Here is a 26,356-nt window from a genome sequence, read left to right on the forward strand (position 1 = left end):
ATAAGTTACAAACATCTAGACATCTAGTTTATGATCGAATATCGCCGGTATCTCTGGGCGCTAATGAGAGTTATGCCGGCTACGACGGCACCGTTAGCCATTGTGTCCCTCATCCCAGGCTGGACTTTGAGGTATCAGAGCATTACTTTCCATGTTAATGGGCGACTTTGTCGCCGAATGAAGGACTTGACAAGGCAGGACTATCGGTCTGAGACTCCAGCTGCAGAGCTGACGGAATAGATCTCTTCGAGGTTGTTTTGTTGTGCTCCGCTTCTTCCTATAGTTTGCTACCTAGGGTAGGTGGAAGGATGGAGTCAAAGTCTTGTACATTGGACACCCAGAGGCTCAGTTAAGACGCGATCGGCCTCGAATACATACTGGCTACGATAAAGCGTGCCGCTGCGGGAGAGCGTCAGAAGAAACACTTGATCAACCTTGTTGGTGGCTGGTCTGCATTCATTAAGTTCTGTTGCTAGGTATCAAATGACATAAATAAACAACTCTCGGGCACAATTGGACTCAGAGCTAAACACACAGGCCAGCCCGCATAAATCTAAAACATACAAGAAAACAAAATCCCATAAACCCTAGGACCCGAAATGCGGCGCATTCAAAATCAACCCCATAAGACAACCCGCAAGCGTCCCAGCAATGGGGATCGTCATAATCCAACCCAGCCCCAGGAGCCCCACCCGCTGCCAGTTGACAGCCTTAAGCGTCCCATTGCAGAGGCCGACGCCGATAGTCGCGCCGGTGATGCACATGGACGTTGAGACGGGGAGCTTGTACTGGCTGAAGACGAGGACTGTGATCGCGGCGCCGAGTTCCATAGAGCAGCCGCGTGAGGGCGAGTGGTAGGTTATTTTGTTGCCCATGACTGTACATATCATGTTAGCATAGTTCTTTTGGTGTAGAGCGGAGGATAGGAATGGGTTAGGGGGGAGCGTACCCTTCATTATGTTGTACCCGTACGTAATCAGACCGATGGAGATCATAATCGCCAGGACAGCCAGCTGCCAAACGGGAACCTCAGCCTTAGACTCGCTCGCCTTCCCAGTCGTCCAAGCAGAGTACAGCACAGCCCAAGGCCCAACCGAATTTCCAATATCGTTGGCGCCGTGCGCGAAAGACGCCGTGCACGCCGTCAGAATCTGCACGAACGAGTACGTGTGCTCAACCTCGTTCGGATACTTCTTCGCATGCGAGTACACGCGCTCCATGCGCGCTCCCTCGGGCGTCCCGTGGACACCGGACTGCGCGGCGTGGATGTCGTAGTGCATACCGTACAGCAGACCAACCGTGACCATGGCCGGAATGCGCTTGAGCAGGATCTTGATGTTGTGCAGCTCGTAGATCTCGCCGGAGCCCATGGGGTTTTCGTGGAGGGTGCGCATGCCCCAGGCGAGCGGGCCGCGACCCTGACGAAGTTTCGCGTGGAAGCGCTCCTGCCCGCGGGCGACGAGCTCCTTGTAGTCGAGCTGGGCTTCGGCGGCGGAGGCGGAGGCGTGGTTCTTTTCGGATTTGGCGGCGGGCGGGAGGGGCTCGTCGACAAGGGTTTCCGGGGAGCCGGGGCTCGGCAGGTCGTCGTCTTGCATGACGGCATAATTGGGGACGTTGGCGGCGATTTCACCCGCTGCGTCGGCGGGGGCCGGGCGCGCGAAGAGGAGCGGGCCGTAGATGAATTCGTACCATTTGAGGGTGTGGTCTTTCTTGATGACACGGGCGTGGGCGAAGGGGACGAAGAAGAGCGCTGAGAGGAGGCAGACGGCGCCGCCGGTTCCGAGGGTCACGCCTGCGACCCAGCCGGCGGGTTTCTTGGAGAGGCCGAGGTTGGGCGAGCCCTTGTACACGATGGACAGGCAGCAGATTGTGCCGGCGATGAGGAAGAAGAAGGGCGCGGTCCAGATGGACCAGGGGACTGGGTTGGAGCGCATGTGCACGACGAACTTGATGAGCAGGAAGATGATTGCGCCAAAGCAGCCCGAAATCGCGGGGGCCATTCCGAGTCCAGCGAAAATGGCACCCAGGCCGCTACCCTTGTTCCAGCCCCATTGCACGGAGGAGGCACCGGCTGTAGCGACGCCAACGCCAGCGATGGCCGAGACGAGCGAGTAGGTGGAGGAAACGTGAGTAGAGTGACGAGTACACCACATCACCCAGGACGAAGCGGCGGCGAGGGCGCAGGCAAAGGCGAGCATTTGGACACCTGCGTTGCCTTCAAAGGCCTCCGGGGGGATGATGCCGTTCTTGATGGTGTCGGCGGTACGGGCTCCGACGGTCACGGCACCCAGGAACTCGAAGATGGTGCCGAAGATCATGGCTTGTCGGTAGGAGATGGAGCGGGAGGAAACACTGGTAGCCCAGGAGTTGGCAACATCGTCTGCTGCTATTAGCATAGAAACGAGAGGGGCAGTGGTGAAGACGTACTGGCACCGTTGTTGTATGCATCAAGCATAGCAAAGATAGTGCCGATGGCAAAGATATAGGTGTACTCGTGGAGCACCATCTTGACGGTTGATCAATTGATCTGATCTGCTCTGGTTGAAGCTGGATCTCAGTGTTCTTGTCTTGTCTGACCAGGATGAGAGTCGAACAGCAACAGGAGGGGTCGAGCTTTTAAATCTGCAATCGAGGACGCCCACGTGTAGATGGCAGGTTGCAGTGCCGTTCGTGAGCCCGGCCTGACACCAGCATGACCTGACTCTGAGTCCTGAGCGGCGCTGTTGACGGGGTGCCCGAGTCCTCTTCCAGAAGAGAGCGCGACATCTGTCAACGCAGCACGTTTAGACAACAGCGGCTGCCATTCGTTGTGCCCCGAAACCGTATCTCGCCAGGAGCCATGGCTTGGCGCTTGGCGCAGTCTAGGCAGGCCGCTTAGGGTTCGCTGTGGCGGCCAATGCCCCGGCTTTCCCTCCGCACGTGGTGGGGCCGCCGCCGCTCATTCGCATTGGCTGCGCAGCGGTTGGCAGGGGATGTTGATTGCGAACAACGCTTGAGCAGCCTTGACTTCTCTTGACGTTGCTTGAGTCGTCATCCTGAAAGAGAGAGCACGTGTGTGCTTGCCCGTCTGGATTGGAAATGTCCGCGACGGAGACCGGAGCTCGACTCCATTGCAGCGTCATGTCCGATGGGTACCCGACTAGAGGGCAGTTATCGCCAACTAGCTGGGTGCTAATGTCAGCCATATTATCCATGTAGCACCGCATACACGCGCTGCTTACCTCCCTCGGCTGATGGGAGCACCCGCCTCGCTTAGGATGACCACCTGTCGGACCCTGCTTTCTCTGGATACCAATCGAACCCGCACGCCAACGATGCCCGGAACCCTCTTCTCTCGACAGTCCACACTACGGGCATTCCTGACCCGGTGGCACTCGTATCGGCCCCCACGCTCGGAGCTGAGACAATCGCCACGCGCAACAGAAGACACAGCGTGATCGGACACGGCTGCAGTGGAACGATGGCGAATGCCTGGAAGTGGGCTCGAAGCAAGGGGCATCGGGGCCGATTTGTGACCCTTGCAGCGCCCGCCTAATCCTACTAACGCAAGCTGTTGGAGTCGCCGGGCAACGGTGGAGTAGCCTAGACTAGATGGTGGCACTGACCGAGGTTGCCTGCCCTGTCCAGCAGAGAAGGCCGCCCTCGGTAGTAGAATTGTGCTGAATTCGCGGCATTGCTCAATGCGTCTCGAGTCTCGACCGTGTCTCACCCATATCCCGATCTCCTAGCAGCCCGCTCTATTCTCGGTGTCAGAACGCCGAGTCCTGTATCGCCTCTATGCCTCGCCTCCGGGCAAGTTCAAGCACCCAGGAAAAGTCGAAAGGTTTTCAGCTGGGAAGATAGGCTGCGTTGGTTAGTGATTGTTCACCCTCCGTCGATACAACTGACAGCGTACCAAGTTGATGCTAATGATTCAGTTTTTAGTGACTTCAAACGACTCGACCATCGACTCGTCCACTTTCGTGTTGAAGTTGTAAGGACTACCGAAACCGTCATACTTCGCCTCATAAACTCCAATCATCATCCAGTGCCTCCTTCGCCTGTATGCTCGTCCAAAGGGGCGCCTCATCCCCACCGTCGAGCTAGATACCGTTCTCGCCAGACTAACAGTGACAATAATTTTGCCACTCATACACCTCAGCTCGAAATCGTACTCACATCAGTTCTATACCGCTTGCATCGCTCTTCCCTGTCCGCCTAACTTCATCGATGTGTTTATCCTTACTCAAACACAAGATCCCCATCGAGGTTGCTTGGGAGTCGGTACATCAGCAGGAGCATTGCCTCAAGCCGATACCGTCCCCCGATATCCGAGCAGCTCAAGATCAAGATACAGCACCAAGGGAAAAGGTATCACTTTACCGCGCGCAGGAGCCCGCTCGCGTTACGCCAACCCGGGGGGGGGGGGACTGGATCCAGACAGCGCGGCCCAGTTTGCCCAGATATCCTCGCTAAGAAGCCGGCGGGAAGGTAGGTAGGTTGTCGTTGATCCGTGTCTGCTGATGGTGCCACTCGCGCTTTGGCAACCAGCATATCTCACCACTGAGCGGAGATGCCAGATCTCTAATTCAAACTCGTTATCGGTACGTCTTCAAGCTCGCCGTTTGTTGAATAAGGAAGCGCGTTATATGTGCCAGTTGTTATTCCCCTTCTTCCTTCGATTCACCTCCGCGCTTGATATCGGTTGAACGGGACGCTAGCCCAGCATTCCCAAACTCATCAGCCACATAGCAGCTCCTTGAGCGTCTCTACCTCGAGGATCGTTAGATAGCCCGCGAAACGGCCGGAGGATGTTCATCGCGGTGGTGGAGCGCTTCGCGAAAAACTCGAATGATCTTGCCTTGCGCTGCAGAGTCTGTCAAGGCTGGGTGAAGTAGAGTGCTGATGCAGCTGCTGCAGTGCCGCTTCTGTTTGGGCTTCAGCTGAGAACGGGGAGAACGGACCGATGAGTGAACAGGGCAGTTGTTTGTGTACGAGGAAGGCCCTCGCATCGCATCTGGGGAACCTGAGCTAAGTACGCGATGACGAGATTCTGATATTTCAAAAGGCATTAGTTGTCGAGATGAGCAGTGATGAGACGATATATTGCGGAACAAGGTTGGAAATCGTTACCGGTTGGCGACATTGGCCGGGAAGTTGATCACGAGACTCCAGTGCATGTCCCTGGCGCGGAGCGCACGTGCCCAAGCCCATCTACTCTCCAGGCCGCAACACTAAACGGTAACCAGGTACATGCAAGTTAGTTACCTGAGATGGGTACCAGTAAGCTGCCTGCTCTCTTCTGAGCAGATAATATTGAATAAGGTAGCTCCACGGAGGCTCGTCCATCTCAATGCCCCAATATATCTCGAATATATACAGATAGACAAGGTGTCATCCCTGGGTCCCGCTTAGGCATGAGAATAACGATGTCTATACTTTCTCTCTCTCCGGTAAGCCTGAAGATGCAAAAAGAAACATATCGACTAGTTAGGCGCGGGAGTTGAAGCTATTGACCTGCAACGTGGTTTATGAGATCAAAATTTAATAGCCAGAACACCTGATGCAAGATACTAATATGTGGAAAGATAAAGCACATACGTGTGCACATGAACATGAACATGCACCGCTCAATCCATCCCAAAAACAAACTGCAAAAACAAACTTACCTCCAACCTGAACCCAAACCTCCGGTACCAATAACGTAGCCGGCCATACCTTACAGCCGTATCCAACATACCTACCCAACCAACACCCTACACTCAACCCCCCTCTTCCCCAAAACGCCCGCAACAAATCCACTCCTCACTTCCTCGACATAAACCGGCTGATTGGGCAAACAAACAGCCCACCTCTTCCTCCCCGGCAACCTCAGCTCCCTTAGCGGCTCCAGAAAAACCGGCAATTTCTCAACCGGCTCACAGAACCAACTCCCGCTAAGCTGTAGCGTGAAACTCTGCAGCCCCTTCATACGGATCACCGCATTGCACGTCTCAAGCCACTGCGTCCGGCCCGCAGAGAAATACACCGACTTGACGGGGTCCTTGCTCGGCAGCCAGTGGCCGGGAAACGCCCACGAGAGCTCGACGGTGCGGATGGCATCCCAGAACTCAGACGGGATTGTGGGGCGCATGTATGTGAGGGACCAGGTGTTGCTGAACTCGAAGGTGTTGAGCGTGTAGAGGAGATGGATGGATTCGCTGTAGATCTGTTTGCTGGTTAGGCAAAGGGCGAGAAGGTGCGTTGTGTTTTGGTTTTGGGTCTGGAGGCGTGGGGATCGCGAGCCTTCTCTACCGCTGCCGCTGCTATCACTACTGCTGCTGCTGCTGCTGCGACGGGTCGAGGCAGAGGCCGAGCTCGACGGGGGTAATCCGCCGCGGCAGATCTCGCAGGGCTCAGCTTCACCTTTGGGTCCCGTAGCTGGGCATACGACGTGCCCCATGCGTCTGTCCGAGCGCTGGATTATGTGGATGCGCAGGCCGCCCAGGGCCTCTTCCCAGATCATGATGCGCAGCTCAGGCGAGAGTTTAGAGAGCAGGGAGCTCTGGAGCTGGATGTCCCAGTCGAGCACTGAGTCTGTTTGTTCTGGTTGCGGTTGAGATTGACCGGGGGCTGTGGATGCGGATGTGGAGAGGGCACTTTGTCTGCGGGGGCGGGGAAGAGCTGGAGGTTTGTTGTCTGAAGGAGTTATTTGGTCAGTTTGTGTCGCGATACAGTGATAACGGAGAACGACATACTGTGGTATCGATGGGCTATCACATCCTCCCAGGAGAACACGCCCTGCTTGATTCGTGCCATGTCTACCCCTGCTACCTAGATTGGGGGTGGGGCGAATCGGTTCGGTTCGGTGCGTATGAGAATGAGGAGTGAGGACACGGCGCAGCAAGACGGTGAGCGTGACGGGCAAATTCGCGTTACAGAGCCATATCGACGATCTGGCTGCGATCACTCAACACAAATAAGAACTTCGAGGGGCAGCTGGCAGCTGGAGGCCAGAAACACGAGGTTGCAATCACGCAAGAGTTGGGCGTACGCGTTGGGGAAGACGTGGCCGTGAGGGGAGACAAGGGGATCCGTGCCTATCCTGCAGTACCCGGGCCTCTGAGCGTGAGCGCAACCGAAGACACAAGCGAAGCGAGAGAAAGCAGACTTAAGAAGAGACTCATGGCGAAAAACAAAGTAGGGTGAAGAGTCGGTGAGAATCGAGAAAGGGGCCGGGGATGGATGTCTTTTATGCTGGAGATAAGAGGTGACTCCTCTCTATCTACGGTAGGTACCTACGTAGGGAGATCGCTGATAAGGACTCCTTAGCCGTTGTAGTGTTTCTCCGCCATGATCCCTAGTGCTCCTGCGGGGAAAATTAGGCCTCCAACCGATACTCTTCTCGTTCAATGCGTTCCTCCTATCCGCAAACCGTTACCGTGGAAAATATCTAATAACCTTGGTTAACCGTTAAGCTAGGTTTACCTACCTAAGTAACGGCCGAAATCGGCGACAGGGGGTCGTCCCGTCCCGTCCCGACTGATAAGAAGAAGAGAAAGATGTACAAAGATAGAAGGTGAGCATGTGATACAGCAGTATGCAGTATGTACATTTTGCAGGCAAAGCAATCAGCGAGGGACATGTATGAACAACTGAGACGAATGCAAGCGAGTGGATAACAAGGAGAAAAAAAGCCACCTGGAGATGGATATACAATGGACAACGGAATGCATCAAGCAGCAGCTCAATAGCCTCAACAGCGCATTTATGCAGTAGGTGTGGCAGTAACCTCGGAAGTACTGGTCGCCAAGATTGTGGTCTGCACTTCAGTGGTCTCCGAAGCCTGAGTCTCCGACGCATTGGTCGTCGGTGCAATGGTCACCGAGCCATTACCCTGCGAAGTGCTGGTCTGCGTCGCATTAGAACCACCGCCTAAGGTATTCGTCGGACAGGGTGCCTTCAGTCCCTGCGTCAAAAGCGCCAGACCAACGGTATCCAACTTATCGATCGTCTCCTCGGGCGGAATAACCCCAACATACGCATTGAAGTTGTAGATGCCGCAAATACACTCGTCCACGATATCCTTAAGACTCGTGTCAGAGAGAATTGTTTCGCCGTCCCGAACAGCCGAGAACGTCTGCTTGCCAACGCCCATCTCAACAGCGAATGCGCTTGCGCCCGCGGGAGCCTCGAAGCTCCCCTCTTTATCACCGGATGTCACCTGGATTGTGGCTGGGGAGTTGAGGAGCGCGACGACAAACACCTCGTCCTGCATGATCTCCCACCCGTTAGGCCGGCCACGGAAGAAGTTTCCGCTGGAGTTGTTGGGGCTTCCGCCCATCGTGGTGTCGGTATCGTCGCACTCGACGTCTTTGGGCGTCGGTCGGTACCAGTAGATCAGCTTTTCGTCTTCGATGTACGGGTTCGGTGAGGTCTCGCCTGCTTTGTAGGCGGCAATGAAGGGGCGGGACATCTCGAGCCAACCGGTGTGTGGCCTATGTTGTTAGCTTTATGCTTATGGCAGTTGAGGTGGAGGATGCGCTCACATATCCATAACCCATTTCGAGGCGCCGTCATCGGTGTGTGGTGATGACAACGGTCCGATATAGTGCGACTCGCCGTAGTCATTCCAGGTGACGATTTCGACAAATCGAGGACCAAGCTCGAGGATCTCGCGCCAGCGGTTGTACCAGAGAAGATCACCGGGAAACACCCAGTTCTTGCTGTACGAGACTTCGCCTCCGAAGTGCGTGAAGAACCAGCCCGAGGCAGCTAGATTTGTCAGTCACGGTTCATAAACAGCCAGTAAGGTCAACTTACGCGCAACGTAGGGCTTGCCGTCCAAGGCATCAAGATATGCCTCATCACCATGCGCAACCGTTACATTATCGCCCGGCTTGGGCGCCTTGTTGTTCCCATCATTATCCCAGCCCATCCAATTCAGTGCAGCGTCCACATCGCCAAAATCGCCCATACCAGGGTGGTAGTTAGGTGCCCAGAAGATATCCTGGCCAGCGCTAGACTCAATCTGCGAGACGTCGATGCCGTCCCCGGCAAACGAAGACACGAACACCTTGTTGTCAACGATAAGCTGCGCAGAGTGGTTTGCGTACTGCTTGATCTTGGATCCGACGGCAGCAGCCTGGTCGACCTTGTACCAGTTGAAGTCGAACGACAGGAAAACCTTCATGTCGTTGTCGGCTGCAGACTCGTAGGCGTACGCCAGCTGGGTGTCGGTGTACGGGTCCACGCCTATATTCAGGGCGAAGGCGTCGATGCCGAGGTCTTTAGCTTGCTGCATGTCGGTGTCGTAGTCGGCGGCGCTTTTGCGGTTGCTGGAGATGCCGATCTAGACGGTACGAATCAGAGAGCGCCGGCACTGGGAAGAATGTCTGCAAGCTTACCATGAAGTGGCAGAAGACGAGCCTATCGGTAGTGTCATTGGATCGAGCAACATTCTTCTGGACTCTCGGTGCCACTTTCGGCACCTTGAGCTGGGGGAAGGCAGCGGCGCTTGCCGCGAGGGCCAGCAGGAGTGTGTTCCAATGCATGGTCTGGGTTGTCAGTTTTCTTCCGCTCTTGTCTGAAGCAACTGCAACTGTTCACATACCAGTGGTAGACGCAAGTCGAGGCAATCAAATAATGTATGAAGAATGCAGTCTAGCAAAACAGATCATCAGCAACACTCAACCACTTCACAAATCAATGATAGTCGCGGAAAATACTCACGCTTGAGTCTCCGTCTTTTCAACTCACAGTTCTGATTCTTCTCCCCTCACCCCAAAACCACCTCCAGCCTCCGTCCTTTATACCCCATCCCTCGCACCCCCAAGACCCCCAAGCCATCTTCATGACCGCATCCAAGCCCAAGCCCAGCATCACAAGCTCGCAAAAGCCAGCAGCGCCTGTAGCCGAAATTCTCGTCCCGTTCTCCGTCCATGATTCATCCAACCCCCGCAACTGGACGCGCGCCAGCGTCGATCAATCCAATCCGTTTCTCAGATCGAAGGAGGCTCATGCCCGGTGGGGATGTCAATGCCAATGTCAAGCGACGTCGTCAGGAGGTTGGCGGAGGATCGGTAGCGAGTAATATCAGCGATAGGATTACACAGATGCGAGGACTGAGGATCTGTGGGCGTGGGTTGGGGATGGACCCCTGGTGTGATGACGTTGAGCCCGAGGTGGGTGGATGGGAAGGCATGGCATGGCATGGCATGGCATGGCATGGCAGGATGGGATGGAGAATGGGATTGTGTCGGTGTCGGGGATCGCCCATCATTAAGTTTGTTTCTCCGCGTTTCCCCAGACTATAGCAACCGTGATATCTGCTCTATTGCTTTCCATTAAGCTGATCATTACTATCATCATGGATCGGATATCGATTCCGCTGGACTCCCACGCCTGGGATCTCTTTTCCCTGGGGCTCTTCACACACATACGCAATATCCCGTATCTTAATAGTGGCGGAACCGTCCTCGTCCCCAACAACCCCTGGTAAGATACCTAGTAGGGTGAGTTTTGACAGCGCCGCTTCAAACTCAATTCCAGCGTCTACAAGCGATCCTATCAGCAGACCGAGGATTATCCTTATTCAATCAAATCGAGGCGGGGACGACGTGCTCCAAGATATTGGACTGTTCGGCTATGTCTACGCGTCCGTATACGTAGGCCTTGCAAGGATGAGCTCGTTCTTGGACGCCAGGAGGGGTTAAATTATCACTACGGTATTAGATCGAAAGCTGTTTATCCCAACTCCCAACCAGTACTGATGCATATGCACAGGACCGAGTTGACGGGATGGGGTCGAAGCTGCCAGCTCCAGCCTCCAGCTCTCATCCCCCATCCGCGGATCACAAATCTCGAATCTTGAACGTCAAATCCGAAGACAGATACCGAGTCATCGAAGTGCCGACGCCACTGTACGCCGCGACGCCTTGGTTGAGTGGTCTCCGCTTCTGTGTAACAGACCCATGCCAGTCGATTTCAACGCCCGTTGACTTTCGCATACCTACTGTAGCCTAGCCCAGCCATGTGATGAGTAGTCGTGCTCTAGGCTCGTTTCAGCTTACTTGGCTACTCCTGGTGAGATGCTTGCGGGGGCTGGGATGGGATGGGATGGGTGGGCGTGATATGCACATGCACATGGACGGTATAGGCAGATCGGTGTCTTGGGTTTCTTGTCCTTAACTGAGGTGATAGAGTACTGAAGACTTCTGAGAAGAAGGATTCACTAATCTCATTCTGGATGCCGAGAGAAATGCCAGCCTACCATCAAACTACCTGTTGTCGAGTTGCTATGATCACAATAACCAGTGCATACATAGACAGACGCACCGTCCGTCCTACACAACCGCAAACGCCGAAACATAGCTGACCGAGCTATCCTCAATCACCTCCTCAATATCCGAGCTCCGCTCATACCGCGCAAAATGGAACTTGCCCTTTCCTCCCTCCTGCAGCCCTGCGGCCTCAATGGCCGCCATGATGACGCCAATAGGGTGGCGTCCACAAACCGTGTTCCCTGTCTTCTGCAAAATGTCGGTGAAGCGCTCGGTCTTGCCCGTGGCAATCGCCGCCATGGTCGCAATGTCGAATGACGAGATGCTCTCGTGGATCAGCGGCTGGCCGCGGCGGATCACGTCGCGCCGCTTGAGGTGGCGCCCTGCACAGGCGGTCTCGATCTTGTCTTCGATTGACGTGTTGTCGTCCTCGGGCTGGGGCAGATCATATGAAGAGAGGGGCAGCTTGGGCCCTGGCACGGGGGCCTGGGAGACGTAGTATGTGTAGCGGAAGCGGAGACCCCAGTGGCAAAAGTCGGAGCTGATGACAAATGCATTGGCTGGGTCTTCTAGGTATGGAGCCAGTAGGGTGCCGAAGGCGCTCTCTGTTGACTTGGATGTGTTTCCCACGAGTATCGGCACGAGCGGGGGATACTCTGCGGTCTTTTTGTTGGGGTGTTGCAGTTGCAGAAGGCGATGGATGTATGGGAGATGGAGCTCGATGCTGTGCTCGTCTTCGTCGACTGATCGAGACATGTCTTCGAAGCCGATTGTTGAGCCATTGGGCTTGGTGGCTGTTGTTGAGCGGAGTTTGGCGATAAGCTCCGTATCGAGCGGGAGGGGGTCGTCAGATAGCGGGGTATGGTAGCCGGTCAGTCTGGGGAGGGCCAGCGTCTCGAAGTAGTGATGATGCGAGGGGCCGAGGACGAATATCCGCTTCCTGTAGAGCTTTAGATCGACCCTTTGAACGAGAAGACTTGACTCACGCTTGGGACAGATCCAGGGCCTTGTAGGCGTAGGCGGCGCAAGGTCCGGAGTAGCTGTATCCCGCATGGCTGTTCAGATGTTAGCTTGTGAAGGACTCGAACAGGCTTCTATGTCTACTTACGGGGCAATGATGATTCGCGCGCCAGGTACTGGCAGAGAGCCCAACCCTTCGAGTGTACCAGGTACGCGGTCCAGCCATTGATCGAGCTGGAGCGAGAGGGTTTGACGGTTGCCGGAATACCAGGAACCGGCGTGAGAGGCAGCTCTTGCGCTCATTGTGGCTTTGAGTAGATATCAAAGCTTTAAAATCAGTGTACCGGTGTTGTTGGTAGTCGAGCTGGCAAGCTAATGAGTGTTGGGTGATCGCTGAGGGGAGAGCGGGGAAGAGAACGAAGAGCGTCGTCATAGCACAACGACAGTCCAGGAACCAGATCCGTCAACCAACTCAGCATCCTCCATGTTTCTAACTTTTGTTGCAAAGCTGCTTCACAGTAAGGACAGAGGCTTCTTAAATGCTCTGCATCTTAAAAGTCGCCCCGGCTATATCTTGTTGCTTCAAAGACCTTTGCCTTAAGCGGTTATATATCCCCGCATTGCGAGTGCCGCGAAACTCTACAGCTCTTTTCCCAACTCCAGTCAACAGAATCAGCAGATCAAGGACTAGCACGTATAAAATCGCAAATGAAAATAGCTGCCATCAAAGTGCATATTTTCTGTGATAGACGCTGCGTTGTCGAAATCAATTAATCCAGAAGGGGAATAGCGCAGAGTCCTGACGCGAGCGCGCGGATTCTTTCTCACGCGACAGCAACAGCGCGGGCCAAATTCCTCCCACCAGCCTCTCCACGACCTGAGCACTTTATACCATTCCCCAAATCCTGCTCAGAGTTATCAAACAATCCGACTCAATTGCCTCAACTAGCCAAGCCAATTCCCTTACTTGCGCGTCAAACCCAACCAATTACAATACTTATCAAGCTCGCCCACCATGTCCCTCAAGCGCAAGGCGTCATTCCCAAACATCGCATCTTCGCAATCTCCCCAGACCCCAATCGAGCGACGCTTTATGAACATGGGCATGGGCGACAGCCCAAAGCACCTAAACTGCCGGACCAGAAAACGGGTCATGAATTCTCGCCCTGATGACCAGGCTGTATACGGTGCGTCCTGAGTGCCCTGTCGCGCCTCAATGTTCAGAGATGGCGTGCTAACTTGTTTTTTATAACAGATAAAACCCTCCGCTGGCTCTTCACAGCCCAGCAGCGCGTCCAGCAGATGTCCACGCCACCAACAGAGCCCGAGCAAGACGAGCACACGGACATGGAGTCGGAATCCGTGCCCCTTCCTGCGCCCGACCATCGCCAACAGTCACTGCTACAGTTCTTTCGCCCCGCCCGGTCTCAGCAACACGCTCGTCCGTCTTGTCCTTCTACACCTATAAACCGATCATCGGGCGAGCCTGCGCGGGGCGGGACGAAGAACGTCTCGCCGTTTGCTGCGAGTGAGGGCGGGATGATGACGCCCTCCCGGATCGCGGGGCGTGATGTAGACGGCGACATGGATGTCCATATGGATATGGACATGGGCTTGGGTGGCGGCGAGCCCAACCAGAATCCCGGGTGGATGCGATGAGCTTTTTCTCGGGCTCATGCGGTCTGCGTTACGATATACTTATTTGCTTGCTCTTATACCCTGGTCCCTTGATCGGACCGTGCGCCTTGCCATCTGATTTTATCTCTTGCTTTTATATCGCGAGCGTCGCTCTTGAATTTAGATGCCAGTGGTTGCTGGCAATTATGGTGTTTTCTGTCTGCTTGTTTCGAGCGATTTCGCGCGTTGCTTCTTTGCTTCTGCTTCTGCTACCCTGCCATCGACAATGCCTTCGGGAAGTCCCAGTGTCTATAGCCTGTTGTCATACGGAGTACATATAACAGAGCCATAATCTATCCGTATACCAACTCTATAGCGGAACAGAATAGGGCTCGAAATGCCCCGGACCCCTGTTACAACTTAGTACTTACAAGTGAAGACAAGCAAATAAAGTTCAAATCTAAAAGCCGAGTGGACGACATCCAACCACAACCAGTAAACATCAAAGTCAATGCTTCTGTCTAGTAACTTTTTACCTACCTACCCTACTCTCCGGAGACCAGACCGTTGAAGGAGCGACGCAACCCGCGTCAACATCCTCACAAACCATTATCGCGATCATGCCATATACCTAGGGTATGAAGTCAACCAGGCTAGTCCGATTCCAGTATATGTACAGCCAGCCCTGACAGTACGTCAGATTGCTAGCCAATAACTTCAAGAGCCCAGCTCATCCGAGGATCCGAAGTCGTTACTCTACTCCACTGAGCCGGAGCCTCGGCCAAGCCAACTCAATCCCATTGTTGATTAAACTACGGAGTATCCATTCCCAAATACATATCAGCTGACAGAAACACGTAGCCCATCTCCATCGTGAGCCCCTGATTCAAACTCCAGATCAAATCATCGCCCGTAACCGTACTCGTAAGTCGCAAGTCAAGGTCACGACCACGCCGCCCTGTCGATCGCGACTCGGGCTGGATACGGTCCGTGCACGGAGCACGAAAGGCTGGACCAGGGCAGGACCGGATCCGAAAGAGCCGGGGCCCGGATAACGATAACAACTGTTATTTATAGGGGACCCCAAGGCTTAAGGCTAAGGCTGGGATCCGCCAACCAAGCTCTGCGCTTATAGGAACGCGGGGAAGGGAACCTTGCTGGGCAAAGCTGGTGAACTCAATTCTTGTCTTGTCTTCTGGGTCTTTCTTGGATATCTTGACGACGACCTCTGTATGAATGATTGGTGACTGGTAATGGCGTTGTAACCTGATAAATTAGAGAGACGGCTTAAACCAAACAGGCATGATGGTGCGCCGGCTGGTGCCTGGGCCAGGCTCTCACCCTGATTCAGGGCCCGGCCGCGAAGTGAGACAGTTACGCGAGTGATCGGCCCTCGCAATTAAACCTGATTCAAGCCAGGGCCAGGGCTGGAATTCAGGGTCCGAGGCCACGCCCCACTCTCTCGTCAACATTTTTGAGACTGGTAATTTCGGAGTTTCCGAAGGACAAAAAATTCGAGTATCATGTAGGGTATGTGTAGATAGTCCATGTTATATAGATGTTCACGCTAAGGAAAAAGGTATAGGGCGATACAAGAAGGAAGAAACTACCACGAAGGATTATAAAAGTAGAAGAAAGGTATCGCTGAGCGCCCCCATCCCATGCCAAAACCCAACCATGAGGAAATGACCGATTAGACTGAATATCATATGCCATGGAAACATGAGTCTGAAGTTGAAGAGGAGTGTCCGTAAGAAAAAAAGAAAATAATTCAGGGATTGAAGAAAAGAAAATCCAAGAATGAGGTATCATAACAGAAAGGAAAAGTATAGAGACCGTCAAAGTTATGTGATGATATAACTGGTAATGTTGTCTACGCAAGGACTTCAAAGTGTCCTGCCACGTGGGCGAACACTCAAGTCAAAGCTTTAGACAAGTGCATCATGCCCCCTGATCGTCTTCCGATCGAATCATAGATGACATGTGCGATGAGGTGCGTGGATAGCTCGTACGCGTTCGATGACAGGCTGAGGCCAGCCATAGCGTGGTCATCGAGGGTTATACATCTCACGCACCAGCATGTTGTTCGGTCGGACGAAGTCTTTGGCAGGCGAAGCCGTGCTGAGTGGCAGGTCGACTCCACCTCGGTTGACTCTGTGGTCCGACCGTTGTGGATTAGATTTTTTCTTGTTGCAATCCGTGCTTTGATTGTGCTATCGCTCGCCCTGTGATCTATCAGGACCGGAATGGCCAGACCTTTGGCGGTTGTTGTTCCAGGCTGCCTGGGGCTCCGCGGACTGGGGCACCTTCACTTCGTCCAGTCGACCAGTCGGGCGGTTGGATGGTAAAAGGTTGTTCAGCTCGGCGGCAAGGGCGCAGGCCGTGTACATGCGGAGTTCTCGCTCCTCTCGCTCGTCTTCCTTGAACAGTCGTCTCTGTTCCTCTTTGGGTCGGTTTTCGCGGCGCATCTTCCGGATCTCCAGGATGATCCAAGCAAGCACTTCTTCCGGCACGCGCGACCGAGGTGCTCCATGCTTGGTTGGGCTCCGAACATATCGTCGAGTGACATCGGTCGCACCGTCGATGGAGAAAGCAATGCAATAGGAGATTTTGCGGCCCCATCCTGGAAAAGGTTAGTATGTCAATTATCCGCGATGGGGGTGTTGGCCACAGACCTTCAGCGTAGAGGCGGGGCTGATCCCATGCCTCCTCGCATGCGTCCACATGAATCCAACGCTTCTGGTGCTCAGAATAGACTTCTGTCCACACATGATCTTCAGAGTTCCACACCCAGCGTACCCGGCCACCAAGTGCTCGGCAGAACATGCTGAAGCAGTTTGCCCATTCGCCGACACGACCCCGCCTTGTCTGTAGTAGCTGCCATACATCCGAGTAGCGAGGGAAACGTTCATAGGCGCCACAAGTATTATCTGCGCATCGATACAGTTCGACTCGAGTGGCACCTCGGGCGGCCTCATCCGGCGTGGGCGGGGCTCTGCCTTGGGCGATCGTAGGTGTCATGCATCGCGAGCAGGGGGGGTTGTTAACCCACTGGAAGAAAGACCGCTTGAACCACCTAATAAATCGACGGTTAGTCGAATTGGAGCTGAAGTTCTACCATGTAAGAGAACGAACCTTAATAATGCCCGGATGACACAATCCTGGTAGCCCCATTCTGGCTTTCTCTTAAGGCTTCGTGCCTGCGCCTGGATTACCTGACACTCCTCGTCCGCCTCCGAGTACAATTTGTCAAGTGGAATCACTGACAGAGCCTCATCCAAAAGACCAGGGTTCTCATATTTGGTAGGTGTTACGGAGAGGACATGTAGTAGGTTTCGAAATTTGAATGCGTTTTGATCTTGCGGTGGGTATGGGACAATCGGTAGATTTCTCAGCGCAGGCGATCGTGATGATGGCTGTGGTTGCGTGGTGTGTGATGGTAGGGGGGACGCTTGCGAGGGATGGGACGGTTGCGACCGAAAGGGTGAGGGCGATGGTGATTGTGACCGAGAAGGCGAGCGCGATTGTTCCATCAGGCGATCAAATCTCTTCACGCGCATCAGCTGCTCAAAGGCGTGGGTGAGCTTGTTAGCATCGTAGGCGTCGGTGGTTGGCGCCCGCCGGCTATGGTGATGCCTTCCATCGGCCATGGTGTAGGGTCCAGCAGCTGGCTGTTATAAGTGGTGTATCCAGGTTGAGAGTTTAGTGGTTATATTAGAGTCGTGTGAGAGTCGTCCGTTGTCGAGTTTGGATTAACGAGCGACGCAAATCGACAGGATTGTGAGGGAGTTGGTCGGGCACAGGGTTGTTGCACGTCGATGGGATCAGGGACGGAGCGAGACTTGAGGATACGGTCACACACAGCCCAGCCAGGCGGTCGCTTCCCTTGGCATTAATCAGCGTCTCGTATTGTAACAACCAATACCGCTAGCGACCGACTGCCAAAAATAAAACCCAATGCACGGTCGCTGGACTCGACACAAGGGCGATATCAGGTCGGGATAAGAGCTGGGCGAGCAAGCAGCGAGCAAATGTCGAGACGAGAGCTGAGGTCGGGAAAGGGCTTCAAAAGAAAGAGAAGAGAGAGGAACGGCAGGAAAAAAGGCGCCTGGAGGAGAGAAATTGCACAGCATCCACGCCAGCAATGAGGGCGAAGCGTCGTCAGCTGGGGCTCCTAGCCCAATCACAGCCCCGCCACCAGCGCAAGCCGCGTGTGTCCGCCCAAAATGGGTTTAGGGCGCCAAGATCCATGGCAGCATACTCTCCTGCGCTTCTCTGAGGATCTGCTCGCGAACCACGGGGTTCTGGACAAAAGTTACATGATCATCTTCGTTCCAAATGTTGGAACCTCAACAGATTGTCTCGAGATGCTTGGCGCCGGTCCTCGAGTACGTGGACGTCGGATGCAACTGCGGCTCCCGTTGTTTTGTCTAACTACGGAGGTTTACAACTGTCGCTGGGCCCACTCAGGATACGGATAAGCCCCGTCATATCGAATACTTGAGCTTGGGCATAGGGTTTGTGCAGACACTATGAAAACCCTCTCCACTACTGGTGTACGTGTCGATGCAGCCTCACAGTTTGATCCGGTCTGCATGGCTCGGAGTCGGAGTCGGAGTCGGATTCCCAGCGCGACGCAAGCTGCTCAACCTAGGACTACGTACGATCATCGTCATTTCCTACCGAGTGGTAGGCAAGGTATCACTATCTCGACATGTCTATACCCGCGTAAGGGAGGCCAGGTCAGCCAGTCTTACGCGGCTCCGATCAGCATGGGACGTCAAAAGTGTCACCAACTCAGCATCCCAGGGCTCAACGCAGATTTCTCAGCAGCAAACGGAGTCACGTTCATGAGAAGGGTGAAAGTGGTTCGGCGTTGTCGGAGACATGCGGCGGAAAACCGCGAAATCTCCTAGAACAGTAATAAAGTGCTGGCCGGTGGGGACTTGCTTTTTTCTACCTGCCCCGGATGACGAATCCCGACCGAGTTTGTGGTTAGAAAGCGCACCGGGACTGCTGCCGGCGTTCTCATGACTCGGAATGGTGCCCTTGGTGTGGATAGCTTGCTAAGCTATCGGACGGTATATCTACTCCATAGATACCTGCTGTAGCCTTGATGAGGTTGGGGGTAATCCGCCGAAAAACGAGGAGCGTTGATCATGATTTCAGAGCGTCAGATGGTGACATGGGATCCTGCACAAGTCCACGAGTCTATGAGTTACGACAGCATTGGAATCGCACAGTACTAGCCCTGGGCCCTGGCCCTGTCTACCTGAGGTGCTGGTGAGAGGCCTCAACGTTGTTATTCAGCTTTCAGAAGAACACGCGGCACATGCGATTGATGCCCCATCAGCCGGCATTCCCACCGGGCAGGTAGATTTTCTTCTGCGAGAAGAATATGCAGACGTTGTACTCTGTACGATGTATGAAATACGATACATACTGCAGCGCTGAATTCCGATTTCCGAAAGACAGGGGATCGCCACAAGACCGGCTTGAATCAAGGCACATTTGCAGCCCTTGATTATTACTTCAAAGTGATGTCGCTGCTCGCAGTCTGACAAGAATGATGTGGCGGAGACGCGCAAGCGTCCGTCTTGGCATTGGACAAGATCTGGCGCTAGACCCCTTGCGGCGGTGTCACGAGACCGGGGGGCTGATTGGACCCTGGATCTCTGGGCCAGACCGCGATCCATCACCACGCTCGCATACTTTGTATTATTGAACCTTCAGTTTTCAGACGCCATTGAATGAATGAATAGCTTCCGTTAAATGCCTATCTAAAGTCCGGCCGTGTTCCTGAAGATTCCAGCTCATAGCCAATCGCTACAATACTACCAATGTCTGTGGATTGCCAACTCCGCGCTGGGCTCTGTGCCGGCCTCGAGTTAGAGACGCAGCTTGTCAGACCTGACGACATCACCACCACGTTCTTCATCCTCGAATCGCTCGATCAAGGACTAGCTTCATTCTTTGTGCGCCCGAACTGCGTCTAGACTTTCATCAATGCTAATGTCAGATTTGCCGCCTGTGTCTCACTAAACAACTTGTCTATAACAAGAGTCTGGGTTCACTGCAGTACACAGATTCCGTGCTCCAGAGTACCCTGTTTCATGTCTCAGGCAAAGATACACCCTCCGGCCTGCATACAAGGAAGATCCACCTGTCAGAGTATCCACGGTATAAGCAATGTTATCAACCATATCCATAATATAAATTGTTTACTCCGTACTACGAATTGGACATGGTTCAAAGCCTATAAGCACGTAAGGTTATAGTGCCTTCATATTAATACCAAGTACCTAACGAACTGTAGACCATGGCCTAATCGCTTCACGGTGGCTATCTAGACAGGTGGACCTTTCTTATTTGAAGGCCAGAGGGTGTACCCTGGGCTCGTTGCCCCTGGCTCCATCAGCCCTGGACCCTCGAAGTCTTCAGGAGTTCCCCAGGTTCTGGAACGGTCTACGCCTTTTATCGCTGCATGCCATCGCTGGCTTTCGTGATTGACTACTTCCTCAGAGAACCTGCGTATGCCCCCTTTGCAGCAGTGTGCCGCACATCAATGCGGTCCAGCCATCTGGGCTGCCGTTCGGTGGCTATTTGTTGTTTAAAGTCTGGCCATACGCTCGATCTTGGGGGTAATAGACGATCCTATGAGCTCGCGTCTTGAGCTGCCTGGTATTTCCAGGATTGCAAATTGGCCTAGTGTCGCTCTGATGTCAGTTTGTTCTTGGAGGGTCATGGCGAAATCAAGCCGGACCCTTTCAGCTTCGAACAGGGTCATAACCCGTACATATCCTTCAGTCACGGTCATGTCATCAAAGACTTTAGGGGACATCCACCACTCGATAGTCTCCACCGTCCCTCCCTTTCATCCTTTATCTCGGGATACTTAATAGACTGTTTACCTCACAGCGCTAAGCTGCTTAGAGGACTGTAACCGGGTACACGGTGTAGTTTGCGCGCATTTATGCTATGGTCATGGATTTACTCCGTACTCAGCACCGATTAATGTAACAAGCCAAGCTCTACTGGCTGGTAGAATTCAGCCTTACGATTGTATACCCTCGTCTCTGACTCAGTACACCGTAGTGGTGATAGTTTGATTAAAACGGGATGTGTGACTACGGACGCACCCGTTGGTAGCTTCTGCTCGAGTCTTAGATATTTTAGACAAAGAAGTCCAACATCGACTTTTTATTCGGAGTAAATCACACTTGATTCGACGGTTCATCTTTTACCTGACTGGTGGGAGGAGATAAAATTTACTCGTCCATTGACCGGCTCACCGAAATATATAATCGGACCGATGGGCTGATCGGCTGAACCTTGGAAGTAAATACATATAGTTCACTCCTCTTCGCATAAGCGATATAAATGTGATGAATAGGCTCAGAATCCCGGCTAACTGAAAGCACTATGACCGAGACAAGTTTAAAAGAGACATGTCTGCAATCATATAGCCAATCCCAAGTTGTGCTGGTATGCTGCTGCTGCTTAGAATCGGGGCACTTGCATTGGGCGGGCCATTCAGAAGTGGGAAGTGATTTGATTGGCGAATGGGCAAAAAGACACGATCTGCCCTCCATCAACTTCATTGCTAAGTCAGGCTATTTTCAACCTCTCCCGCTTCTTCAGTTTTACCTGTTTGTTTCTCCCCCCTGTCGCTTTGGCGCGTGCCATTCTACTCTTGCACCACCCCTCGGCGCCTGGCATCTTCCGACGACACCTCACTCGATTCTACCTGGAGCTCCGACAAGTCCTCACAACCCCATCACTGCACTCACCATTACCGAGCTAATCACTTGAGCTATCCATCACCTATACTGCTTGACATACGCCCACCCGCCCTCGTCAATCGGGGGCCCTGTCATCATCATGAAGGCCAATCCGTTGCTCATCTCCTGGCACAACGACAATGCCCCCATCTACTCAGTTCATTTCGACCCCAACGGCAAGGGTCGCCTAGCTACGGCTGGAAAGTATGTTTTCAAGCTCCATCCCTGCACCCTGCTCGTCTGTCGCCTTGAACTAATGTTTTTTGCTATAGCGATAACAATGTCCGCGTGCGTTCGCCATCCTCTCAATGACCATCCTTACCTTCGATAACTCTGACATTCAAAACATTATAGCTGTGGAAGGTGGACTCGGTTGGTCAGGAACGAAAGGTGACGTACTTGAGCACCTTGGTGAAACACACACAAGCGGTCAACGTTGTCCGCTTCAGCCCGAAGGGTACGATCTCTGGACCGGACGAATCCTCTCTTGTTCGCTCTAACACTGCCTAGGTGAAATGCTGGCATCGGCTGGAGATGATGGCAATGTCCTCCTCTGGGTGCCGTCGGAACTACAAACACAACCTGGGCTGGGAGAGGATTGGTCGGATGACAAGGAAACATGGCGCGTCAAGCACATGTGTCGGTCGTCGGGTGCGGAGATTTACGACCTCGCCTGGTCGCCAGACGGTGTCTTCATCATCACGGGAAGCATGGATAACATCGCTAGGATTTACAACGCACAAACTGGTGAGTCTCAACGTCGAGAGTGTCTGCATCATTACTGATGATGAGTGTCAAAATAGGGCAAATGGTACGACAAATTGCCGAGCATTCGCACTACGTCCAAGGAGTAGCTTGGGACCCCCTCAACGAGTTTGTTGCAACACAATCGTCCGATCGATCGGTCCACATTTACAGCCTGAAAACCAAGGATGGCCAATTTACCCTTACATCCCACGGGAAGATTTTGAAGATGGATCTACCGGCGAGACGGATTTCACGCGGTAGCCCTGCCCCTCCAGACCTCTCTATCCGATCCCAACCCACTAGCAACTCGGTGGCTGTTGCCTCACCTGCTCCTTCAACACCTGGCACACCGATGACTTCGCATCTGCCAATGGACCCGCCACCAGTGTCACACAGCCGCCGATCATCTTTCAGCTCCTCACCGAACATTCGTCGCTCCGCATCGCCGGCGCCGTCTCTACCATTGCCTGCCGTCAAGCCTTTAGAAGTGACATCCCCGGGGCTGGGAGGGCTAGGGGTCAGGAACGCGAATATCTACGCCAACGAAACGTTTACGTCCTTCTTCCGACGACTAACCTTCACTCCAGACGGAAGCCTGCTGCTCACACCGGCGGGCCAATATAAAACCTCGACAATAGTTTCTGCGGCAGACCCTACGAAAACGGTTGACGACATAATCAATACAGTATACATCTATACTCGCGCCGGTTTCAACAAACCTCCAATATCCCATCTTCCTGGCCACAAAAAACCATCAGTTGCAGTGAAATGCTCCCCGGTTCTATACACTCTTCGCGAGGCCTCTGAGCCTTCCAAGCATATCACCCTGGGTGCTTCGTGTGCGGAAGACACATCCGCTACCAGCACTGATGACAAGAGCAATTCCGCCACTAGACCCTCAGAATCTCCTGCCCCTGGTCACCTTCCACCTCCTGTTTTCTCCCTACCCTACCGGGTAGTATATGCAGTGGCCACCCAGGATGCCGTTCTGGTGTACGACACCCAGCAACAGGCGCCGTTATGTGTGGTGAGCAATCTTCATTTTGCCACATTCACGGACTTGGCCTGGTAAGTAGTTCTAAATGGGTCCGTAACCTGTTCTGACGATATCTAGGTCCAACGACGGCTTGACGTTGATCATGAGTTCGTCTGATGGGTTCTGCTCTACTCTCTCTTTTGCACAAGGCGAGTTAGGTCAACCATACACAGCGCCGATAATTGCCCCGCAAACGACTAGCACAGGGCAAACAACCCTGCATACACCTACGGAACCTACGAAGCCGGTACTTCCTCACAACATTCCGCCCCCACCAGCAAGTCCTGCGCGCTCAAACTCAGTATCATCCGTCGCAACGCAGCGCGCCTCGCAGCAAGCAGAATCAGTCGTCAACAACCCCACACCAACTCTCGGATCGGTGCCATTAGTGACCGCGACACACTCTGCGCAGCCTCCAGCTACTTTGCCTCTTACGACGCCTCCTGCGACACCAATGTCCACTGTTTCCCAGAGTGACGCAAGCAGCACCGTCCTAGGGAAGCGAAGCGAGTCCGAAAAGGAAGAGAGCCAAGGCCCGAACCCAAGCGAACAGGCTCAACCACCGAAAAAACGACGCGTGGCACCGACCCTGATATCAGCGGGTACTGGCTCCATGTCAAACGAGAGGCCGCCTGACACGAATACCGGCGGATAGTTTATGTCCTTCATTAGTTCTTTGCCAATCCTATCGAAGTTGTTTTTGACGAATCATGCGGATTCTTTGCTTTCGGTGGCGTTTACGATACCTTGTTCTTATGGGATCTGTTTCATTTGCGCGTTTTGGTAGTCTATCTAACATATTATGCAGTGCATAGTTTGTTAGATGGGCTTTATTGCTATTGATCGGCTGGCTCGCTTTGGTATGGCCATTTACTTCCTTGCTGTTCAGCAGGTGTGGGATCAGAATGTTAGTGTTTACGAGGAACTCAAGACCAGCTTCCGGCTCTGTCATGGCTACCCGCTATGTAGCGTCAATATCATCAGCATGAGTGTCATCTACTCAGCACACCGCGTAGACCTTATGATAGCCTGAACTAGCCAGGATGGATAAGTTATATGCTAGATATAGATATACAGCTCTAAAACTCCAACTCCTCAACCTCCATCCCACAATCCACACACTTCTTCGTCCCGATCCCCGTCTCCGGATCCATGATCGACCTCCCCCACTCATGCACATGCTTCCCCCGCGCCCCGATCTCGTCGCCGAAATTCCCGCCCGCTGCACCCTGTCGGTTCCGCCGGTACGCTTCCACCCGCGTCCGCTTCTTCAGATCATTCAACTTCGTCTTGAACTTTGCCTCGCGCCGCCGCTTCTTGTCGTTCTCGCGCTTCTCGAACTCGGCGTCCAGCGCCTCGGGCGATCCCCACTTCTTGTCAGAGAACGCGTACTCTTCGACTTGGTACCGCAGGAACAGCATCATGTTGTTCCAGGTTGATTTGTGAGGGTTTGGGCGCTCGATGTGCGGGAGGAGCTCGGTGTCGCGGAGTTCAGCTGCCACGTACTCGATCAGTCCGCTACTCACAAACGGCGATACCCGTAGAAAAGGAAAGCCGGGGGAACTCACGATCCGTCAACAGATAATCCCCCCGCGCCTCCGTCTTCGTCAGCAAGCTATACTTCTCCGGAAATTTCTCCTTGCACGCATAGCAAACGCGGCACCGCAACTCCTCCTCCCACCGCCAATCGATCTCCAGATTCCCGCACTCCCTGCAAACCTTCTGCTCGCTCTTCTCATCCAGCACGCTAATACCCGGCTCGAATGGCCCCGCTCGGTCCCGCCGCAGAGACTTGAGAAGCTGCTGCCTCTCCCACTCCTTCTGCGTCATATTAGGCGGTTTCTCGTCTTTCCCGTCTTTTACATGTAGAGCTTTGTTGAAGGGGTCGTCTTCTGCCGCGAGAAACCCGCCCTTTGTGTCGGTCATCTTGCTGAAGTCGTACTCGACGAATTTTGTGAAGTTGCGCGCGGGCTTGATGGCGTTAAGCGGGCGGTCGGAGGCATTGTTGTTGGCGTCGCGGAGGGTAGAAGGTGTTTCGGAGGTGAGGGAGGAGTAGGTGCGTTTTACGCCTTTTGTTGGGTTTGAGGGTGATGCGGCGGCGGCGCGCTGCTCGGCTTCACGTTGCTCGCGAATTGCTTTGGCTTTCATGCGGTTTAGTTCCTAGTAGGTTGGCGTTAACTTGGTCTGCACTGATGGGATGGGTGGCGTTGGAGTTGAGGGACGTACGATTCTCTTTCGTTGCTCGGGGGTGAGTTCGCCGCGCGCTGAAGGGCCGCTTGACGGCGGCGGAGGGGTTGAGCGTGTGTCGGATGCCATGATGTCTTTTCTGTGTGAGCTTCGATGGTTGTTGAAGTTAGAAGCAGAGACAGTCTTGACTCGAGAGGCGTGTTGGAGAATGTCATTGCGGGTCATTGTCGGTTATCGATAAGATAATACGTAGTCACGTGCAGATAAAAGGGAGCTTAGTCTTGGCAGTGGGTCCGCCAGGCCTTCATGCCTTAGAGCCTTATCTCTCCGTTCCCTTTGTGGCGTACCGTAACTACACTGCCATATATCTGGACATACATCTCGCAGCTGGTTTTCTTTCTCAGAGAGCATTTCTATCTGTCGGGAATCAATTCCTTTATCCAAGAAATCTCTTACACACGAATTCAGCAGTCCAAAAAGTGACAAAACCGCGCATTGTTCACTACGCAAGGAGGTCAATGGCTGAGTAGTCCTCAGCTCACTCTGAACCAAACAATTCGAAGATCAAAGCATTGTCGGAGGGACTATCAACGGCACAAATGGTATCCACGCATGTATCAACCGGCGACGGTTCTCAATAGCTAAAAAGGGCACAAGGCTGTGTTATACAAAAGTCTTTCTAGGGGAACAACTGAAAAAACACTCATGGATCGCTATGACATGGAAATTGTTGCGGAATTCATACTTTTTGATTCCTCGATTGCCATCGGAGACCGCACTTCTGCAGC

General features: G+C 53.6%; 8 protein-coding genes across 8 annotated transcripts; 2 read left to right on the forward strand and 6 right to left on the reverse strand.

The window, feature by feature from the left end:
* Positions 1–449: 449 nt before the first annotated feature.
* On the reverse strand, positions 450–2,825 carry BDW74DRAFT_3230 (inorganic phosphate transporter). The gene is made up of 3 exons (XM_073732519.1): positions 2,428–2,825; positions 950–2,380; positions 450–877 (listed from the first exon to the last, which is right to left on the reverse strand). The coding sequence occupies exons 1-3, from the start codon at positions 2,504–2,506 to the stop codon at positions 588–590; spliced, it is 1,800 nt and encodes a 599-aa protein (XP_073589586.1). The 5' UTR covers positions 2,507–2,825; the 3' UTR covers positions 450–587.
* Positions 2,826–5,335: 2,510 nt separating this feature from the next.
* On the reverse strand, positions 5,336–7,169 carry BDW74DRAFT_141999 (uncharacterized protein). The gene is made up of 2 exons (XM_073722649.1): positions 6,717–7,169; positions 5,336–6,657 (listed from the first exon to the last, which is right to left on the reverse strand). Exons 1-2 carry the CDS (start codon positions 6,775–6,777, stop codon positions 5,720–5,722), a joined length of 999 nt encoding a protein of 332 aa, XP_073589587.1. The 5' UTR covers positions 6,778–7,169; the 3' UTR covers positions 5,336–5,719.
* Positions 7,170–7,450: 281 nt separating this feature from the next.
* Positions 7,451–9,652, reverse strand: BDW74DRAFT_184517 (glycoside hydrolase family 71 protein; the record flags this gene model as incomplete). Its single annotated transcript, XM_073730835.1, has 5 exons — positions 9,366–9,652; positions 8,782–9,310; positions 8,508–8,733; positions 7,888–8,456; positions 7,451–7,500 (listed from the first exon to the last, which is right to left on the reverse strand). The coding sequence occupies exons 1-5, from the start codon at positions 9,510–9,512 to the stop codon at positions 7,451–7,453; spliced, it is 1,521 nt and encodes a 506-aa protein (XP_073589588.1). The 5' UTR covers positions 9,513–9,652.
* Positions 9,653–11,137: 1,485 nt separating this feature from the next.
* Positions 11,138–12,572, reverse strand: BDW74DRAFT_142000 (protein MEMO1). Its single transcript, XM_073722650.1, has 3 exons — positions 12,349–12,572; positions 12,227–12,295; positions 11,138–12,180 (listed from the first exon to the last, which is right to left on the reverse strand). The coding sequence occupies exons 1-3, from the start codon at positions 12,501–12,503 to the stop codon at positions 11,304–11,306; spliced, it is 1,101 nt and encodes a 366-aa protein (XP_073589589.1). The 5' UTR covers positions 12,504–12,572; the 3' UTR covers positions 11,138–11,303.
* Positions 12,573–13,086: 514 nt separating this feature from the next.
* Positions 13,087–14,199, forward strand: BDW74DRAFT_142001 (uncharacterized protein). Its single transcript, XM_073722651.1, has 2 exons — positions 13,087–13,387; positions 13,456–14,199. The coding sequence occupies exons 1-2, from the start codon at positions 13,216–13,218 to the stop codon at positions 13,857–13,859; spliced, it is 576 nt and encodes a 191-aa protein (XP_073589590.1). The 5' UTR covers positions 13,087–13,215; the 3' UTR covers positions 13,860–14,199.
* Positions 14,200–15,829: 1,630 nt separating this feature from the next.
* png1 (peptide-N4-(N-acetyl-beta-glucosaminyl)asparagine amidase) lies at positions 15,830–17,637 on the reverse strand. Its single transcript, XM_073732521.1, has 3 exons — positions 16,953–17,637; positions 16,493–16,893; positions 15,830–16,440 (listed from the first exon to the last, which is right to left on the reverse strand). The coding sequence occupies exons 1-3, from the start codon at positions 17,465–17,467 to the stop codon at positions 16,031–16,033; spliced, it is 1,326 nt and encodes a 441-aa protein (XP_073589591.1). The 5' UTR covers positions 17,468–17,637; the 3' UTR covers positions 15,830–16,030.
* Positions 17,638–21,237: 3,600 nt separating this feature from the next.
* Positions 21,238–24,394, forward strand: BDW74DRAFT_3267 (putative chromatin assembly factor 1 subunit B). Its single transcript, XM_073732524.1, has 6 exons — positions 21,238–21,802; positions 21,871–21,886; positions 21,953–22,055; positions 22,109–22,345; positions 22,402–23,413; positions 23,460–24,394. The coding sequence occupies exons 1-6, from the start codon at positions 21,699–21,701 to the stop codon at positions 24,034–24,036; spliced, it is 2,049 nt and encodes a 682-aa protein (XP_073589592.1). The 5' UTR covers positions 21,238–21,698; the 3' UTR covers positions 24,037–24,394.
* Positions 24,395–24,532: 138 nt separating this feature from the next.
* rad14 (DNA repair protein RAD14) lies at positions 24,533–25,741 on the reverse strand. Its single transcript, XM_073732527.1, has 2 exons — positions 25,608–25,741; positions 24,533–25,541 (listed from the first exon to the last, which is right to left on the reverse strand). Exons 1-2 carry the CDS (start codon positions 25,695–25,697, stop codon positions 24,900–24,902), a joined length of 732 nt encoding a protein of 243 aa, XP_073589593.1. The 5' UTR covers positions 25,698–25,741; the 3' UTR covers positions 24,533–24,899.
* Between the last annotated feature and the right edge of the window lie 615 nt (positions 25,742–26,356).

Source organism: Aspergillus multicolor, assembly GCF_047715735.1.
Source record: "Aspergillus multicolor strain CBS 133.54 unplaced genomic scaffold BDW74scaffold_1, whole genome shotgun sequence".
In the NCBI taxonomy this organism is placed as follows: domain Eukaryota; kingdom Fungi; phylum Ascomycota; class Eurotiomycetes; order Eurotiales; family Aspergillaceae; genus Aspergillus; species Aspergillus multicolor.

Coding starts and splice junctions, on each gene's coding strand:
- BDW74DRAFT_141999 (XM_073722649.1), bottom strand. CDS start 6,777: ATGGCACGAATCAAGCAGGGCGTGTTCTCCTGGGAGGATGTGATAGCC. Junction 6,658..6,716: donor GATAGCCCATCGATACCACA/GTATGTCGTTCT, acceptor TAACTCCTTCAG/ACAACAAACCTCCAGCTCTT.
- BDW74DRAFT_3267 (XM_073732524.1), top strand. CDS start 21,699: ATGAAGGCCAATCCGTTGCTCATCTCCTGGCACAACGACAATGCCCCC. Junction 22,056..22,108: donor TGTCCGCTTCAGCCCGAAGG/GTACGATCTCTG, acceptor AACACTGCCTAG/GTGAAATGCTGGCATCGGCT. Junction 22,346..22,401: donor GATTTACAACGCACAAACTG/GTGAGTCTCAAC, acceptor GTGTCAAAATAG/GGCAAATGGTACGACAAATT.
- png1 (XM_073732521.1), bottom strand. CDS start 17,467: ATGGCCGATGGAAGGCATCACCATAGCCGGCGGGCGCCAACCACCGAC. Junction 16,894..16,952: donor GTCATCCGGGCATTATTAAG/GTTCGTTCTCTT, acceptor TCGATTTATTAG/GTGGTTCAAGCGGTCTTTCT. Junction 16,441..16,492: donor GCCCCGCCTCTACGCTGAAG/GTCTGTGGCCAA, acceptor AACCTTTTCCAG/GATGGGGCCGCAAAATCTCC.
- BDW74DRAFT_3230 (XM_073732519.1), bottom strand. CDS start 2,506: ATGGTGCTCCACGAGTACACCTATATCTTTGCCATCGGCACTATCTTT. Junction 2,381..2,427: donor TGCATACAACAACGGTGCCA/GTACGTCTTCAC, acceptor TAATAGCAGCAG/ACGATGTTGCCAACTCCTGG. Junction 878..949: donor CGGGTACAACATAATGAAGG/GTACGCTCCCCC, acceptor TGATATGTACAG/TCATGGGCAACAAAATAACC.
- BDW74DRAFT_142001 (XM_073722651.1), top strand. CDS start 13,216: ATGTCCCTCAAGCGCAAGGCGTCATTCCCAAACATCGCATCTTCGCAA. Junction 13,388..13,455: donor TGATGACCAGGCTGTATACG/GTGCGTCCTGAG, acceptor TTTTTATAACAG/ATAAAACCCTCCGCTGGCTC.
- rad14 (XM_073732527.1), bottom strand. CDS start 25,697: ATGGCATCCGACACACGCTCAACCCCTCCGCCGCCGTCAAGCGGCCCT. Junction 25,542..25,607: donor CCGAGCAACGAAAGAGAATC/GTACGTCCCTCA, acceptor CCAACCTACTAG/GAACTAAACCGCATGAAAGC.
- BDW74DRAFT_142000 (XM_073722650.1), bottom strand. CDS start 12,503: ATGAGCGCAAGAGCTGCCTCTCACGCCGGTTCCTGGTATTCCGGCAAC. Junction 12,296..12,348: donor GCGCGAATCATCATTGCCCC/GTAAGTAGACAT, acceptor ACATCTGAACAG/CCATGCGGGATACAGCTACT. Junction 12,181..12,226: donor GCCCTGGATCTGTCCCAAGC/GTGAGTCAAGTC, acceptor AAAGCTCTACAG/GAAGCGGATATTCGTCCTCG.